The following is an 18,724-nucleotide window of genomic DNA, read 5'->3' as shown; positions in this document are numbered from 1 at the left end:
GAGAACCAGCTATTAGTGTGCATTGAGTGGAACACAGACACCGAAGGGTATGGGAGATGGAGTCTCCAGGGTAGTCACGCGAGGACCTGTGCTCCTGATGCTGCTCTAGACCAGAAGGTTCTGGGCTGAGGTGAGGAAGACGACCAATCAGAGAGAATAAAGTGTTTCTGAAGAGATGTTTAAGAAGATCAGGTCCAGGATGATGAAGATGTAGGGGTGTTGGTTTGGCTCCTAGGGGAAAGGTTCTGGGATTGAACCCTAATGTCCGAAGTCTGCCTAGGTGCCCTTGAGCAAGAGGCCCCATAGCCTCTCGCTAATGAGGCCCCCATAGCCTCTCGCTAATGACATCATTTGTAAGCAAATATTTCCTGCGTCTCTGGATAAAAGTGTCAGCTAAATCGTTAAACGGTAATTACAAAGTGTGATGATAGCGAATGATTAGATCAAATGTATATCAAGAAATTATATAATAAATATAGTTTGACATTTGGTTCCAATTAAAGTGTTGTTGTGGAAATAGTCAGGCTTAGACAGATTATAAGAATGCCTCATAAAAGGGAAGATTAACATTTGAAGAAAAAAAAAAGTTAAGTAAAGTAATTTAAGTAAAGCCTTTCATAATAATCTCAGTAGGGAATACGATTCTTCAAGCTATTCTAGTCAGAAGTGTTCGCTCCTTTCCACTTGATTTTGCTCAAATGTGGCAGTACTTTATTTCCGCGCTTGAATTATACTACAAAAAAGAAAATAACATCTTCTGTGATTGTTATTATTGGAACAGGGAGTAGAAGAAGGATTTTGCTCCCTCCCCCCGCAAGCGTGCAGGTGTTGCATAAATCGGTATAAGAGCCTTTTTACCTCCGAGCCTTCACCGAATGGCTTCAGAATCAGCAGGCAAAACAAACAACATTTGAATAATCTCATTCCCTCTCACCGCTAATAGAGCACTTCTACCATGCCTTCTACCACACTGATGTGTGTCACAGATTCCAGGTGAAGATTACCAAGGACCGGCTATGTTTCTGCACTGATGGCCTTATCCCCTATCTCTTATATCCCTCCTGGAGACGACTCTTGCTCTGTGATTCCTATCATGTAGAACGTAATCCACCAATCACTCTGTCCAAGGAAGCCAAGCTTAAACATCCCACTCAGAGGACCAGGTGTGGGGAACACTGGATTTGGAACAGCGTAACAAATTCTGAAAGGATTACCCATCGGAGATCTTCATCTCTTTGGTAGTACAGGACCTATTCACGCGGAAGGGGGGGCATTCTAAGTATTCGTAGAGCGTCGTCCTATTAGAAGAGGTTTGCAGCGGCCAAATGATTGAATTATTGTTGCACTTTTCTTCACACACCAGTCCCTTTTCAATCAGGGTATATTTACAATTTGCCACGGATTATATGCAGCGGTTGGGTTTAGCCCAGTCCTGCTGGCCAACTGTAGATGGGTGACATGGGAGCTCGTCCAGTAATGAACACCCTTGTAGAGTGGTCTTTCTTTTGAGTGAATCTATCCTGTCTTGCCAAGGCAGACTTCCCACACACAGCTTGTTTTCAGGATTTAGGGAGACTGTGGTTTAAAGTGGTGGATTTGAACTGGCAACCCCTGTTCTCGCTTCACACCCACACAGCGTGTTTTCATAACTTATCCAGTACACGGCTTAAATATGTGGATTTGAACTGGCAACCCCTGTTCTCACTTCACACACAAACAGCTTGTTTCCATGACTGATGGGGGCTGTAGCATAACTCAGTGGATTTGAACCGGCAATCCCGGTTCTCTCTTCAAACACACAGCTTGTGTTTTCATGACTTATGGGGACCGCGTGGTCTTTGAGGAAGCGGCTTTAGCCAATTTGAGGACCATCAGTGTCCTCTCCGAATCACTCCAGCTCAGCGGTAATGCATGTGGACCGACGGGGAGAGTGCTCTCAGAGAGATCAAGGTTCATACTAGATTAGACCTAATGAGGACCCAGACCTCTCTGCCTTTCCTCCCTCTCTGCATGGCTTTCAGACATGAAAGTAGCTGCCTTTTTTTTCTCTCTGAGTGGGAGAGAAGGAGAAACAGAGAGAGAGAGATGTCAGGGAGAGGGGTTTCAGATGGCTGTACAGGAGAAGATTCACTCCGGCCCGATGGTCGGGAATCCTCTTTAATCGTCAAAGTGAATTCCAGCGGGGGAGTTTTCAGTTGTATTCTATCTTGTTGAGTTTTATTTTTACGCAGAGCTTCAAATGAATGAAACAAAATGGCTGAAATGAGCTGCGAGATGAAACCAGTGAGATGGTAAGGGCACGAGGAACGATTACAAACAGAGGAAATGGTCTTTGAAACGTGTTTTTTTAGCAAAAGTTTTATGCAGCATAATGAATATTATGATGTGATTGTTTTTACAATGTTTGGTTTTTTCCTTGGATTATTCATAATGTGTGTGTGCATGTGTGTGTGTTGGTGTTTGTTTGTGCGTATGTGTGTGTGTGTTTGTAGATCTATGTCTGAGTGGGTGTGTGTGTGTGTTTGGTTGTTTGTATCCATGACGTGTGAGTGTGTGTGTGTGTGTGTGTGTGTGTGTGTGTGTGTGTGTGTGTGTGTGTGTGTGTGTGTGTGTGTGTGTGTGTTAATGGCGCTATGTGTGAGTCCATTGCAGGGGTACTGATTATTCTACTGGAATCATTCAAGTGGTTAAGCACACAGACATAAATACATGTTTCCTTTTGTGTCTGTCTGTGGAAGCTTGCAAACACTTTGTATTTGTAACTAACCCTGTATTTGTTCGTGTTTGTGCATGTTGGCGTGTGGTAATTATTTGTGTGTGTGTGTTTATTTGTGTGTGTGTGTGTGTGTGTGTGTGTGTGTGTGTGTGTGTGTGTGTATGTGTGTGTGTATTTGGGTGGAACTGTGTGTATTTGTGTGTGCGTATTTGTGTGTGTGTGTGTGTGTGTATTTGTGTGTGTGTGTGTGTGTGTATTTGTACTTTTGTGTGTTTGTGTGTGTTTATGTGTGTATTTCTGCTTGTGTGTGTGTGTGTGTGTGTGTGTGTGTGTGTGTGTGTGTGTGTGTGTGTGTGTGCATAGCTCAAGCATTTGGGTTTTACTGTTACGACCATCCGAAGCCCATCTCCTTCAAGACTGCCAGAGTGGAACATCTTCTTTTGGATTACACCTTTAATCACAGCACAGTTCACGCAGACTGTGGCCTCCTTCAAATTTTTTCAGAACGTAAAGAAGCTCTTTCTCCCGGTCACACCGTGACCCCCTCCCCTTCATCTTCCCTGAAGTACAAGTTTGCTTCAAACGTCCCATGATTGCCATGATTGATCGTCAGAGAGTTGTATATTTTTCACTCATTTTTCCTCGTTAGTTCTCCATCTCTGGATCTCTCTCGCTAGCAGACCCAGACGAGGTGGAAAAAAACTAGAGAGGGCTTTTATTGTGGACTCAGGGTTCACAAAATAAAAGCGTGTGGCTTTTTAAATGTGGGCTCCAGGTTCACAAAATAAAAGCAACTTGGCGAAAAACAGAGGAGAGGGCTTTTATTTTGGACTCTAGGTTCACAAAATAAAAGCGTGTGGTTCCCACCTTGCCTCCTTGAAATGCTAGCTCCTCTACTGTCTTCTCAGCGGCTAGGTTTGGCCCATTAATGCTTCAGAAAATATGAACTTCTATTTGCTTTCAATGAAAAACAGTCACGCACAGACGGATGCTGAACATCCTTCTCTGCTGCGAGTTGCCTCTTCGAAACCGTTCGTCTTCATTTTGAAATCGATTTTAAGTTCGGCAATACCAAGCTGTCTAAATGCCACCTTCATTTTGTGTGATGCCATGAAGGCCTTCAACTGGTTTCTTCACTTATAAACAGCATCTGACTGGTGTGTCTATTTCTATTGTCTCCTTATGCTCACCAAAACTTTCAATGACTTTCCAGCATGCAATCCTTCAAAGTAGTCTTTTGTTTGCTGCCTTCTCCTCTCTTGGCTGCTAAGGATTTGTAAAGATTAAAAGCAACTTTTTTAGGACTTAGGTCTTTTAGATTAATACATTTTTACAACTCACTCTTCCTCTTTTTAATCATTACTTTATGGGGAATATTAACTCTTACATCAGCTGACCTTGGTCATTTAACTTTATCTAATTTATATGATGCAGTGAATACACAAAGCAAAAGTGAAGTGTCTATGTGTGTGTGTTTGTCTGTGTGTGTGTTTGTTTGCGTGCATGTGTGCGTACTTGTGTGTGTCTATGTGTGCGCGTGTGCATGTGTGTTTGTGTCTGTGTGTGTCTATCTGTGTGTGTGTGATTTTGCCCCTTGCGTTGATCATACGTGCCTTCCTCCTACAGAACTCCTGAACAGTCACGATTCAGGTCTCCTAAATGTTACTTCCTCTCCTTCCTGTCCCACGCCCATCACTGTCAGACAGACCGTGCAGTCTGCAATCCCCTCCTAGTCTTCATCAATTATACACGAAACACAAGTGTGGGATATGGAGCTGCGACATCCTCACTCCTTTGATGGCTCCCCCTCCTCCTCCCCTCATTATCCCCGTCTCCTTCTCTCTCCTCTCCTCATTATCCCCGTCTCCTGCCCCCTCCTCCTTCTGCCACCTCCTCATCTCCTTTTAATCACTCCTCCTCTCCTCATTATCCCCGTCTCCTTCCCCTCCTCCCCTCCTCCCTCTGCCACCTCTTCATCTCCCTTTAATCCCTCCCCCTCTCCTCCCATCCCCTCCATCTCCCCCTCTCCTAGCACCTCCTCTATCTCCCCCTCTCCTATGACCTCCTCCCTCTCCCCCTCTCCTATCACCTCCTCCATCTACCCCTCTCCTCCCACCCACTCCATCTCCCCCTCTCCTGCCACCTCCTCTATCTCCCCCTCTCCTAGCACCTCCTCTATCTCCCCCTCTCCTAGCACCTCCTCTATCTCCCCCTCTCCTCCCACCCCCTCTATCTCCCCCTCTCCTCCCACCCCCTCTATCTCCCCCTCTCCTCCCACCCCCTCTATCTCCCCCTCTCCTAGCACCTCCTCTATCTCCCCCTCTCCTAGCACCTCCTCTATCTCCCCCTCTCCTAGTACCTCCTCTATCTCCCCCTCTCCTATCACCTCCTCCCTCTCCCCCTCTCCTCCCACCTCCTCTATCTCCCCCTCTCCTAGCACCTCCTCTATCTCCCCCTCTCCTAGCACCTCCTCTATCTCCCCCTCTCCTGCCACCTCCTACCTCTCCCCCTCTCCTCCCACCCCCTCTATCTCCCCCTCTCCTATCACCTCCTCCATGTCCTCCTTCCCTCCAGCTCCATCAGCTGAACAACACTTTTATCTTTCCCAATGATCTGGCGTCACTTTGAAATGCCATCTAATGCAACATCATATCATGGTACAGAGGTGGAACCACATCTGTCTGTTTAGTCGACATTTCACAGAGTGCTTATCTTTGAAATCCTTTCCATGAATACGCATTCAAAATGAACAAGAGACAAATCCATTCAATAGAAAAGTTTGTTACATTGGACCTCATTGAATTGATATGTTTCATCTGAGAACTCAACTTCCACCAGAGCATCAAACTGCTCTGACTCTCACCTTGAGAATCATTGGATAAGCCAACTTCTCCTTTAGTTGGTAAAAGTTTAAAGAGAGTTTGAGGTAAGGAAATTAATCTAAAATGTGACTCGTGGATGTGCTCAGATCTGTACTTATCTCTGGAGAAGTACAGAATCCACCATTGGCATTTTGAAAAGGTTTTTTGAATTAATTTAAAGATTAAAATGATTGAAAAAAAACTCATTCCTCTGGCAGGCCCACATGCATGCACGTACACACACACACGGACGCACACACACACACACGCACGCACGCACACACACACACACACACACACACACACACACACACAGACACACACGTACACTTGTGCACAGGAAAGCACACATACACACACACACACACTCACATACACACACAAAAACAAACACACCACACCCACTCACACACACACACAAACACATACGAGACTGACAAGTCAAGCAAGAGCCACTTCTACCTCTTTCCCAACCATCACTCTTGCTCCATCCTTCTTATTCGCTTTTTCTATCTCTCACTCTTTTACCCTCTCTCTCTCTTGCTCTCTATCTCCATATCTCTCCCCCTCTCATTCCTGCTCTCTTCTCTCTCTCTCTTCCTCTATATGTCTCTCTCCCTCATCCTCCTGTTTTCTCTGTCTTTCTATCTCTGTCTATCGCTGTCTTATTATATCCTCATCCTCACTCCCTCACTCCCCCCCTCTCTCCTCCCCCCCTCTCTGTCTCCCCCCCCTCCCTCCATCTTCCTCCGGCGGAGGCCATTACAGCCAGCATATATACACAAGCCAAACAGAGAAGAGAGAGAGCATCACGTCGCGCAACAATCAATTCTGTCCTCCACGGCGACGGGTTCCAGACCGCTCGTACACAAGACGTTTGCTCAGGGCAGGAAAAATAAATTACAAGTGATAAATTGAATTAATCGGGAGTGTTGCTAGAGGAGAAGGAGGAAGAGAGGAGCACAGAGGGGAGTGGAGGGGGGAGGAGGGGGTAAGGAGAGGAGATGGGAGGAGGGTGAGAGGAGGGGATTAGCTGTCGTTGGGAGAAATGCCCAATAATGGCTGCGCTAGACACTCATGTGTCTAGTGGATATGTTACGGTTTGGATCCTATAACAGCATCTCTTGTCAACACTGTCTACCTAATGAACAAGAAGAAAAAGTATACTATAAAAGTAACTATACTTTTATTTAGCATCAACATTTCTCTGTATATTTGTTTCAGTGGTCTCTTCCCGTCTTGGATCGGTTGTACTTATTTCTTTCTATTCCGGCAGTTTTTTGCGGTTGCCTTTAGGGATGGGCAACGATCGTCGAATAGTCGAATAGTCGGAGTCACGAAGAAAACGGAATGATGAATGTGGCTATCGTTATTTATTACACGGCTCTCGGCTCTTGCATAGACCTTCACAACTTCCGGTGGTGAATAATCTTTTGATAATTCACCGTTGCTAAGCATATAATGACCGCTGTCAAGGAAAGTGGATATTCTTTTTGGTTATAGTCCGGTAAGTGGATAAGTAATCCAGTAACTTATCAACCCCAGGGTCCTCAGTTGCTAAGTGACGTCAACGTCTTTGGCGGACTATTTCTCTGCTGATCAACACTACGAATGCTGGCACCAAATAAATTGTAAAAAGACACACCGTGTGAAGTTATTCTTTTGGCCATAGTTTCCATATGCTAAAGACGTGTCTAGTTCACCGTCATGCAGGCTGTGTTCAGTTTAAAATATTTACTGATTTCTTGCCGATGATCCATGGCTGCATTTTTGAATGTCGGCACACATCAAATAACCGATTATTCGTTTATACCACCCACGGATTATTCAATCATGATAAAAGTGGGTTATTCACATCCCTAGTTGCCTTAACAGCAGATAACCAGAGTTGTTGGACTTCACTCCGTTTATGTGCTTCAGCGGTGAGGACTCGATCAGTCAGACGGCATCGAGGTCTGTACCGCGCCAGGACTGACGTTCACTACCCCCCCACCCCCCAAAGAAATGGCTCACCGCTTAACCGCTAGACAGCTTCCGAGGACGCGGCCGCGAAACGATCACCTGTCTCGGTCCGCCGGCGCCACGGCAACCGATCATAGCGCCCGGAGATCACTTCTGAATTCTAAACACCGCTCCGAAGCGTCAGCCTCCGTGAGGGATGAATCGGTGATTAATTATCACCACGATGATGAGGATGATGATGGTGATGATGAGGAGGACTAAACAAACAATCGAGTTTTGTGATTTGTTTTGATACCTTTAAGCAGTCTGCACTAGTGAGAGAGGGGCGAGTTTCACGGCGATGGAGGCATTTGTATCGTTGTTATTTCTGTTTATTACTTCCCTTGATGTCTATCAGCACAGGTAAGGGTTTGTTTATTCGGCGTGTCACCTCCTCCCATTAACTGAGCTCGTTGACGACAAAAAACCATCTCTGACAAAAGCCCTCTTCTCTCCTCCGTCGCGGTTCTCGCTGTGTTTGTTAGCGAGGATCTCCCGCTGGGTGAGTGCGCCACCGACTAAATGATGAGTTGCTGCAGTCCTAGAGATTGGACTGGCTCTGTGTTAGCGGCTAGCTGGGGCAGATAACTGCCACATAAACTGTGACACCGAGCCATTAGGCCAAGCCCAGGTCTGATTGATGCACGAGGCTGTCACGGAGCCCGGGGATGCCACCCACACAGGCCCAGTGCAGGGCCTGGAGGGAGGCAGGGGGACTGGGGGAGGAAGGGGGCTGGAGATGCAGAGACGGATAAACAGTGAAGAGGGAAATGGAAAATGAAATGTTCCTTTTTACACATTTCTGAATAATGATCGCCACAGAAATGTCTCTCTCTCACAAACACACGGACTGACTAGTGCACACACACACACACTCACACACACACACACACACAGACACACACTTTCTCTCTCTCACACACACACACACACAAGCACGCATGCACGCACGCAAACACGCGCACGCACACACACACACACACACACACACACACACACACACACACACAGACAGACACTTTCTCTCTCTCACACACACACACACAAGCACGCACGCGCACACGCACGTACACACACACACACACACACACACACACACACACACACACACACACACACACACACACACACACACACACACACACACACACACACATACACACACAAACACACACTCACTCAGACTGACAACACTTCATTCAAACATTCACTTACTCATTCACTTATATTGAATTGGCCACTTGCATTGGAAAAAATAAGTAACAGAAAAACAGATGAGTCCAAATGCCACGAGTTCTTACGAAACCTTGCATCATACCCTCTCCCCCGGCAAATAAAAAGGATTCCCTCTCCCCCCTCCGGAGGTTTCCACATGCGGGACACGTGTCCGTGACCATAACCATGAGGGACATCGCACTCATCCTTCCTCCTCCACCTCCTCCTTCACCTCTATCTCTCGTTCCTCGCTCCTTCTCTTCCACATCCACGCCTCCCTTTCTTCATACTGCTCCTACTCCCCCTTTTACACCCTCCTCCTCTTATGCAAACCCCCCCACCTTCTCCCTTCTCGACTCTTCCCCCACATCTCATCTCATGCTCCAACCTCCCAACCACCCCTCCTCCTCCTCCACCTCCCCTTCCTCCACCTCCTTGTTCTCCTCCTCCTCCACCTCCTCGTCCTTCTCCTCTATCCCCTCCTCCACCTCCTCCTCCTCCTCCTCCACCACCTCCTCGTCCCCCTCCCCGTCACCCCCTCCATCAAAATGATGGCCACAGATCAGATCAGAGGGTAATTCCTCCTCCCGGCTCCTGTCCCTAACTGCATGTAGCTTCCAGCAGGAGCGTACAAAGCGCGGTTTCGCCCGCCTTACATTACGTCTGACTTGAGGCGCATCTCTGAACACGCGGCGGCCAATCGCAGCGGCGGCGCACATCGCCTGGCCCCCTCCTCAAACAGAAGCACGCTCAGAGGAACGAGCAGCGCCGCGACGGGGAAGCCGTGACGGGAGGCCTAATAGCACGGGTCCGCGGCGCATCTGGCTCACCGCGGGCTGTCGGGGTGAATCATTTAGTGGCGAGGGAGCGAGCGGCGGCAGGAGGAGGTGGTGGAGCTGCAGACGAAGCCACCGCCGCAGCGTTACGGCGCCAGACTGCGGGACTGTTTCTCTCTTTTTCACCTTTGTCTCTTTTTTATACTGCGATTAGCATAGGCTAATCGGTCTGTGTGAGCAACGGAATTAATTTGCTTTTCATGTTTGTGAATGCCCCGTTAGGGCTGGGAGGACGGGCTGGTTTGATGTGGAATGTGGTTTTTGTAGCGCACTTGTCGCGAGAGTTTTCATGTACGTGTTATACCGCAGCAGCTGACAATGACACACGTTGACCTTGCCTTGAAATCAGCATACATAGATCGGGATAATACTAAACTTTGCCTGGCACTGCTCTGGAGAATTCCCCATGGATGAGATGAAAAAGGAGAGGATTAGGACGCTAAGAAAGTATTGATACATGTTAGAGCTGCATAATCACAAAAGCTCACTTCCACATTTATAGGTACTTGAATAGATATCTCACGTCCACATTTAAAATGGCACTCAAACAAATCGCTCATCCACATTTAATGATGCATCAACACAAAACTCAAATCTGCATTTAAAACTGCACTCACACAAACTTCACATCCCCTTCTAAAATTGCACTAAACTAATAGATCAGTAGTAATCAAATGAAATTAATCAAAATGCTCATTCTGAGTTTTATCAGTGTAATTAATGCAGGTAAGAACACCACTCAGTAGCTTTTTTAAATCGTATAGCTTCCCTGTATTAAGGGGAAGGTTTCTTGTGCAAAATGGCGAGACATACAGACACAAGCTCTCCCCGGAACACTGTCATATGTATGAGTCAGAGGCTGACAAACTTTGAAGAGCACCGTTATGAATAGTTATGAATTCTTGAAATAAATATTATTCTCGGAGGCATCAGTTTGTTTACTTTTTGTTCAATGAGGGAACAGGGGGAGCAACAGATAATGAGTGACAACGCTGGGAGGGAAACGCCAGATAGCTCTGCAGTCTAGCATGAAGGGTGTCCAGAAAAAAAGTATGTCTGCTCCCTGATACCGCATTATCGAATCACAACAAGCAAATCACTCAAAATGGTACCATAACAGACTGCGTATTTCCTTTAACCCCATGCCCACAAACATGTCCCTCTGACCCATATGCTTGTTTCAACTTACTTAGAGCATAAAGATAGCATGACTTTGTCTCAGCACTTATAATGAATGTGCTTTTCCACCGATTTCAAGGGCAAAAGTCTTGCGGTTGTCCGACGTAAATGTTATTTTCCGTGATCTCATTAGCTTTTGCACTCGACATAATGAATACATATCGACTACCTGCATGCATCACATTCTCGCTCATATAATGACCGGTCCTGGCTTGATTACTTTATTGGGTGTTTAACTAGGACGCTGTGTATGGGTTTGTGTGTTTATTTGCTTATTTGTTTGTCATCTGGCTACAGTGCAGACAGATTGCTCATTACCTCTAGACTATTGGAACCATTCCAAACTTCACTGGGATAATTGAATGAGTTGGAAGCACTTAGGGTTGTACATGCTTCAATAGGTAGGCTTGTGGGCAGGTATGCTAGGTGGTAGGTAGCTAGGTAGGTGATTAGGAAGGAAGGTAGGCTGGTAGATGATAGGTGGTTGGTAGATGGTTAAGGAGCTAGCTTGGTAGCTAGGTGTTAGGGGAGGTGGGTAGGTAGCTTGGTGGTTGCTAAGGAGGTCTGTGTTTATGTCTGTAGGTAGGCTGGTAGCTGGCTAGCTCGGTCGGTAGCTGTTTAGGTAGGTGGGAGTGTAGCTAGGTGGTCGGCTCCAGGTTCTTACGTTGAGGTGCAGGTGCTCCGTCCACTGTCCGATCACGCGGTACCCTGGTCCGGTAACGTTGTTCCACTGGTACTGGAAGAGGTCGTACCGCCCGGGGGCGTCGCCGTTACGGTTAAACGTTACCGACGTACCGGCACTTCCTGTTGATGGAGAGCACAATCAATCATCAATCAATCAATCAATCACTCAATCCATCACGCAATGAAGAAATCAGAGGTGAACTAATTGTCCTAGACTAATTAAAATGAATCAATGCGACTGAAGGAACTTAAGAGAATCTCTGGGGACGAGCAAGAAGGAAAACATAGCCTAATAGATAAGGTCATCTTTATTAAGGCGACACATAATGGATCAGATCAACATGTGACGACAGGGGCACGAGTGTGACAAACTAGTTAGATGGGAGCAGTGTGAGCCAAAAGTTTCACTGTGTGTTGTCACAGGAAGAGATGACAATAACCGATAATAACTGTACTTCCTGAGCACTTTTAAAGTTCTTCCCCACTGCGCTGCTGCCTCATTCGTTTCAGTAATGAGAAACCATTCATAGCAGTGACAGCAGCAACAGTGAGGTTTTACTGTTCTGCACGCACGCACGCACGCATACGCACGCACACATGCACACGCATCCATCCCACTTGAAGCGTTGTGACAGTGGTGTTCAATGGGTCATCTTCCTGGAGGTAAAGCACTTCCTCTAACTGAGGAGCAGAGACCCCTGGAGTCTGGAGCTCACAGGCCGACTGCCTCCTCACTTCCGGGGGTCTGACAGGCTGGCTCACCCCTGAAGTCGACTCTCGGTCTGGGCTTTCTGCGGCCCCCCGGCCGCCCGCCTTCCTGCTGTCTGCGTGTGTATTTTCATAGCCAACCGGCGGTGCAGGGGCCTCGACTCAGAGACAGACTCCTTATTAACTTTGGCTTGTTACCCCCAGTCGGCAGGAGCCTGGGGGCTGACCCAAGTCCGTCATTCAGTCAGACAATGTGTGATAAATAGAGAGAGAGAGAGAGAGAGAGAGAGAGAGAGAGAGAGAGAGAGAGAGAGAGAGAGAGAGAGAGAGAGAGAGAAGGAGAGAGAGAGAGAGAGAGAGAGAGAGAGAGAGAGAGAGAGAGAGAGAGAGAGAGAGAGAGATGGATAGAGTGAGAGAGACAGAGAGAGAGAGAGAAAGAGATAGAGACAGAGACAGTGACAGAGAGGAGTTGTGAGGCAGAGAGAGGGAGAGAGAGAGAGACAGAGGCTGAGGGCCCAGCAGGAGCGCAAGAGAACATTTAACAGATAATTAGGAGAATGCGAGACGGACAAAGAGTTAAAAGAGCTTTAGACAGAGAAAGAAAGGAGAGAGTTCTAGAGAGTAAGGGAGAAGGAAGGGCGTCATTCTGTTAGAAGCAGAGGGAGACCGAGACACAAGTTGGAGAAAGAGATCGAGAAAGAGAGACAGAGAAGGATGGAGGCAGAGGCAGAGCCAGTGAAAGAGACACCGATAAACAGGGGTAGAGACAGAGGAGAAGAGAGAGAAAGAGACTATCCAGGATTAAGTGTATAGAGAGGGCAAGGATACTTACTCATCCATGCAGGGATGAGATAATGAGGCGGCCACTCAGATAAATCAAGGATGTTTCTTTGTTTTGGGGATGTTTGGCAAGGTCCAACAAACACCTTTTATATTCTTTTAAACATCTCGGGCCTGAGACAGCACGCCCTTCATCACTTCACCCTCACACTGTCCTTAATGGTTTTATCTCCCCCTTCCAAAGCTCTCACCCCCCCGTGCCTCGGCCCTCCTGGGTGCTCTCTCTCAGGTCCTCTGTTTCCACCCTGCTGCTACGTCTCTGTTGTACAGTGGCCGGCCACTGTGCAGAATGGGTGTGAGTTTACGTGCATGCCCGTGAAGAATGCGCATGTGAAGTAAAATGTGAGCGCTGTTCAGGGAACGGACTGACGTGTGCGTGACACGTGTGTGTGTTTGAGTAGATCAGTGAGTGTGTGTTTGTGTACCTCAGTGAGGCAGTATTTGTGTGTACATCAGTGAGTGTGTGTGTTTGTGCACATCAGTGAGTGTGTGTTTGAGTGTTCCTCAGTGAGTGTGCTTGTCTACCTCAGTGAGTGTGTGTGTTTGTGTACCTCAGTGAGTGTGTGTTTGAGTGTTCCTCAGTGAGTGTGTTTGTCTACCTTAGTGAGTGTGTGTGTTTGTGTTCATCAGTGAGTGTGTGTTTGAGTGTTCCTCAGTGAGTGTGTTGGTCTACCTCAGTGAGTGAGTGTGTTTGTGTACCTCAGTGAGTGTGTGTTTGAGTGTTCCTCAGTGAGTGTGTTTGTCTACCTTAGTGAGTGTGTGTGTTTGTGTTCATCAGTGAGTGTGTGTTTGAGTGTTCCTCAGTGAGTGTGTTTGTGTACCTCAGTGAGTGTGTGTTTGAGTTAACCTCAGCAAATCTGTGTACCTGCACATCGTATATCTGCGTGGACACTCCATGCATCGTGGAGATGTTGTGTGACGGCACGTAAAGCACTGCTTGCCCACATTATGCATTGTGCAGGCATGCATGTGTGCCTTGGCGTGGCGTGGCCGCGGGCCAGGCCTGGACGGCGTGCAGCAGGAGGCGGTCTGCGCGGTGGAGCGTGCATGCAGCGCATTAGCCCAACACAGTCCTCCCACCAACCATGCAGTTAACCCTGGCACACTGCCAACACAGATAAGGCAAGAGGGCTTCTCTGCAAGGGTTTAGAGACACAATGAGTCCACCTCCTCCTCCTCCTCCTCCACCTCCTCCACCTCCCCCTCCACGTCCCCCTCCTCCTCCTCCTCCTCCTCTTCCTCCTCCACCTCCCCGCCTCCTCCTCCTCTTCCTCCTCCTCCTCTTCCTCCTCCACCTCCCCTCCTCCTCCTCCTCCTCCACCTCCTCCTCCTCCCCCCCTCCTCCTCCTCCTCCTCCTCCTCCTCCTCCTCCTCTTCCTCCACCTCCTCCTCCTCCTCCTCCTCCTCCTCCTCCTCCTCCTCCACCTCCATCTCCCCCACCTCCTCCTCCTCCTCCTCCTGCTCCTCCTCCTCCCCCTCCTCCTCCACCACCTCCCCGTCTGTTACAGTGGATAATGTTGCCTTTTTTCATGCTGAACGGGTGTAAATGAGTTAGTTACAGGGTGGATTGGCCGTGCGATCGCACACTGGGCCTGCAAGAAAACCAATTAGGTGGATCGGCGAGAGGCATGAGGAGGGCTGTTCCATCACCGGCGTCAGAATGGGACACAGCAGGCCTTCAGCCAGGCGGAGTAGGGGATGCTACTCACACTCCCATTGGCTGGACCCTTCTTAAATCCTCACACACACACACACAGACACACACACACTCGCACAGTCTCACTGGGGCTGTACAGGCTAACCTGTTGAGGTAGTCCGGTGCAGCTGTCTGCCGGTGTGGCTGGTGTGTCTTACGTCAGCTGATAGGAACACCGATACAAAAACGGGAAACCAAGCGGTCTCTGCGTGAGTGCCCGGGCATGGAGGCTACAATGCTAACAGGTTGATAGAAGAACCCGATAGCAACAGGGGATCAAACAGGCTCCTATCAGCACTCCTGTAGCTTAGCGTGTATCAAGTGCTTGAAAACCTCTAGTATCTTTGGGGAGCCCTGTGGCTAGCGAGGAGGATTTCTTATCCTTCAACCTGTGGAGCGCTGATCCCCAACCTTCTCTTGGTTCGTGTTCCCCATTTAAGTTTTATTATTAAGTATAATTATTGTGATTTTACTTATCATATTATCAAGTATGACTTTTTTTAAACAAGCTTTTTTCAATGTTGTGCCTCTGATTCACCCCAATCACCCTCCGTCACGATATCAACTGAGCACTGCGTCACAACACAGTCGGCCGCTGGTTGCAGCTCATTAGGCTGTCTGCTAGTATATAAAGGACCTTTTTGTGAAACCTTTTAGAACACAATTTTCCAGCATCATCCGGTGTCTAGGACCCATGGGTGCGTAACATACCGTGGCCCCACACGCTTAACCGGCTCCCAATTAGAGATCCACCCCCGGGTTCCAAACCCCGCTGTGGGGTAGCCCTGACAGAAAGCGGGCAGACGTGGCAGGCTAGCGAGTCGATCGCTAAGGTGACCTCGCCGCTAATGAGTCGGCGCCGGTTGGAGCTCTGATGAGGAGGAAGAGGCCCGGCATCGTGGTGCGCCATCTTGGATGTGATCAGACGTTTCACAGACCCTATTCCGAATATGTACTGGCTTGTTATTGCGTTGTAATTCTAATCGTGATTATATATGTTTACATTTATGATAAGCGTGAAAAAGTATTCCAGTCATATTAATTAACAATACTTTTTCCTCTTATTATAAATTGTTTGCATTTCATTAATAACTTAGCAAAATATTTTTTTTTTTCGATTTGCGTTATAATCAACTATTTAAATGCCTCACAATTTCAGAAACTGCGTACACACCCCAGAGTCGACGAGTCCATGTTTCATGTTTAATAAGCTCATGTTATGTGAACGTTGAACCTTTACCCAAAGGAGCAACAACATTAGCATGCTGGAGACATGCTAATGCAGCTGCTTTTTAGCATCTCAGTGGGTGGTCTGTTTTTTAACAAGCCTTTGAAAAAAAGTGTCTTTGACGTTCGCCGGAGAAACTTCAAGTGATTTTGATCCTAGTTTTCCATGTCAGGTCTTTAATCTTAACAACTTAGAGGGACAAATTATCCGGGCAATGGAAAATAAAATATTTCTTTACGATTTTCATTAACCACCAAGATGTTTGACATCGGGGCACACAGCAAGCGAATGAATTAGGTATTCATGTATTCACGACTTCAAGCATTATGTGAACTTCAACATGAAGAACCGACTTGTATATGATCAGTGAAATTAACCCAGATAACTCTTTAAGACGTGGTAAAACGCAGTGAACACTCCCGGTAATATCTAATTAGATCACAGATTACACGTTTGCATCAAGTCCTATCCATAATATTAAAACATTATTCTCTAAGAATAGACTAAAATATGAAATAGGCTTCAATGTGCTATGTCTTCTGTACATTCTACCTCTTTCTTATTCAGTGTGGACAAATTGAGAAGAAGAAATGACATCAATGACGTCATTAGACTGGAAAAAAACAATTCAAATGGGGTATCTTTGTCAGGGTCACCCTTGTCACCGTGCATCAGCACACGCCAGAGCTAAGAGCCTATTTATGTTCCTCCATGGTGGTAACTACAGTAGGCTACATTCACAGAACTGTAATTATCAGTGCTACAAGCCAAGTTTTTTTTGCGGTGCATTGATAACGGTTGCTTTTGATAACATGATGTTGTGCAGTTATATCCCAATAGTGGTGTTTCGGATACTAACTTTCTCCAAAAGAGGGATAGCCTTAATTTTTGTTATCTAACAGGGAAACAAACTCAAAAGAGTCTGTGAGAGATGAATGTATTAAAGAATGCATACCCACATCCCAAAATCCCCCTCATCTGCAAACAGCCAATTGCTGCACTATTTTACACTTGGATTATAAAGTGTGTGGGACTCCATTATAATGTAGTCCTCTCTAGACACACAGGATCTCTCGGGAAAGGAGGGAGAGGGTTAAGCCTCTCGCTGTGTAAATCTGGGGAGCCTCCGTCTTGCCAGTGGTTGATAATAACGTTGAGTCCGAGAGAGGGTTAAGCTTCTAGGACGCTTATAGTTTAACGCAACCTAGTGTGTGAAGAGAGAGTGGGGCTCCATCCCGCCAGCGGTTGATGTTGATAACGTGTCCAAGAGAAGGGTTAAGCTACTCCGACCCTTTTTGTATAGCGCCATAGTGTGTGCTTAGATGTGTGGAGCTTCGATAAGCCAGTGGAAACCCTCTTCTGATGTCCGCATCTCAGACCCTTATAGTATAAAGCCAAGGTGTGTGCCGCATTTGATGTACAACGTCAATGATTTTAACGACAGTACATACTAAAAAATAATCACGAATGGGTCCTAGCCATGGGGATAACACAGCCCTTGCCTTTCCACAATTCTTAGCCCAAAACATATTTTTTTTTGTGATGAAATAAAACCATGTTCTCTCTGGTACTTTTTGTCCATTCCTGAATACCGTAGAAAAATAGTGGTGCAACATGGCTGCTCCCCCTGGAAGAGGACCTATAGAAATGAACTGCTCAAATCAAGGTAACGATGACAAAACGATTCTTACACACTAATCAAAACATACTAATGAATATTATATACCATTCCTGCCAAGTCTGTTCCGCTAGATGCCACTCAAGTCTACAGACCTGGCCTTTTAAAGTTGATGGTTTAACTGCTCCTAACTGGCTTTGTTGACGAGCAATTCTGTTTGATCAATCACCTATTCCTTCCAAGAACAGAAAGTAATCCAGGATCAATACTTGGGTTAATAGCTATTGTGCACTAACAGAAATAAAATGGAATTTGCTTCTGGATCAATCAATCCTTTTCTTTTCCTGGATGTCAAAATGATTCAACCCTCTGTGTCTCTGAGGAAATAAATACTTAGGAGTCATGGATTTGCTTTGGTTCAATTCATTTGATTCATAATACACCTCATAATCGTAATGATGCAGTTTATCCCCAACCGAATATAGATATGTTGGTGTATGATGTTTACGGCTGCAATGGTAATACACTGAGGGACAGAGATAGATAGATAGAAATATAGACAGACAGACAGACAGACAGACAGACAGACAGACAGACAGACAGGCAGACAGGCAGACATACAAGTAATTAGTTAATTGATTACTCAACCAGGGTTTAACAATCCTTAATCAACAATAAATTCTAATGCATCATGGGAAATAAGCACTAGAAGAGTACCAGTGAGATGGACCCCACTATATGTGTGACCACTGTCTCACCTTTTGGCCCCTATATGTCTAGCGACTTCACCACTGTCTTCTACAGTGTGTCCAGCCCGGTGTCCACACATAAAGACAGCAGTGTGATGCACAGTGTGCCGTCAATGCTCAAAAGCGGCCCGGATCTGTTTAAAATGGCAGCCGTGTCCTCAAAGATAGCCTTTGTCCCGGTAAATCACTAAAGTCACCATGGGGTCAAGGCGTGTTGCCAAACGAAATGCATGTTTTCCGCCGCACCTATATAACCACTGCTGTCGTTCTCTAGGGGTTTTTTAAAACTGGAACCACGCCCCACCTGATGCCTTCTGACCACCACATCCAAACAGCTCTGTCTTCAGTTTTAAACCACGTCTAAGACTCCTTGCCACATGTTAACAGCTATAA

At 46.7% G+C, this 18,724-nt stretch overlaps 1 protein-coding gene across 2 annotated transcripts in view; it reads right to left on the bottom strand.

The window, feature by feature from the left end:
* Positions 1 to 18,724, bottom strand: part of grm7 (glutamate metabotropic receptor 7) — a 189,597-nt gene that overhangs the window by 40,646 nt on the left and 130,227 nt on the right. For both annotated transcript variants that reach the window (XM_030375438.1, XM_030375436.1), the window contains exon 7: positions 11,473 to 11,612. In XM_030375438.1, coding sequence (XP_030231298.1) covers positions 11,473 to 11,612 — 140 coding nt within the window. The remainder of the gene's footprint in view (positions 1 to 11,472; positions 11,613 to 18,724) is intronic.

This window comes from Gadus morhua, chromosome 13 (assembly GCF_902167405.1).
Source record: "Gadus morhua chromosome 13, gadMor3.0, whole genome shotgun sequence".
Classification (NCBI taxonomy): Eukaryota; Metazoa; Chordata; class Actinopteri; order Gadiformes; family Gadidae; genus Gadus; species Gadus morhua.
This window is presented reverse-complemented; position numbering and strand designations above follow the sequence as displayed.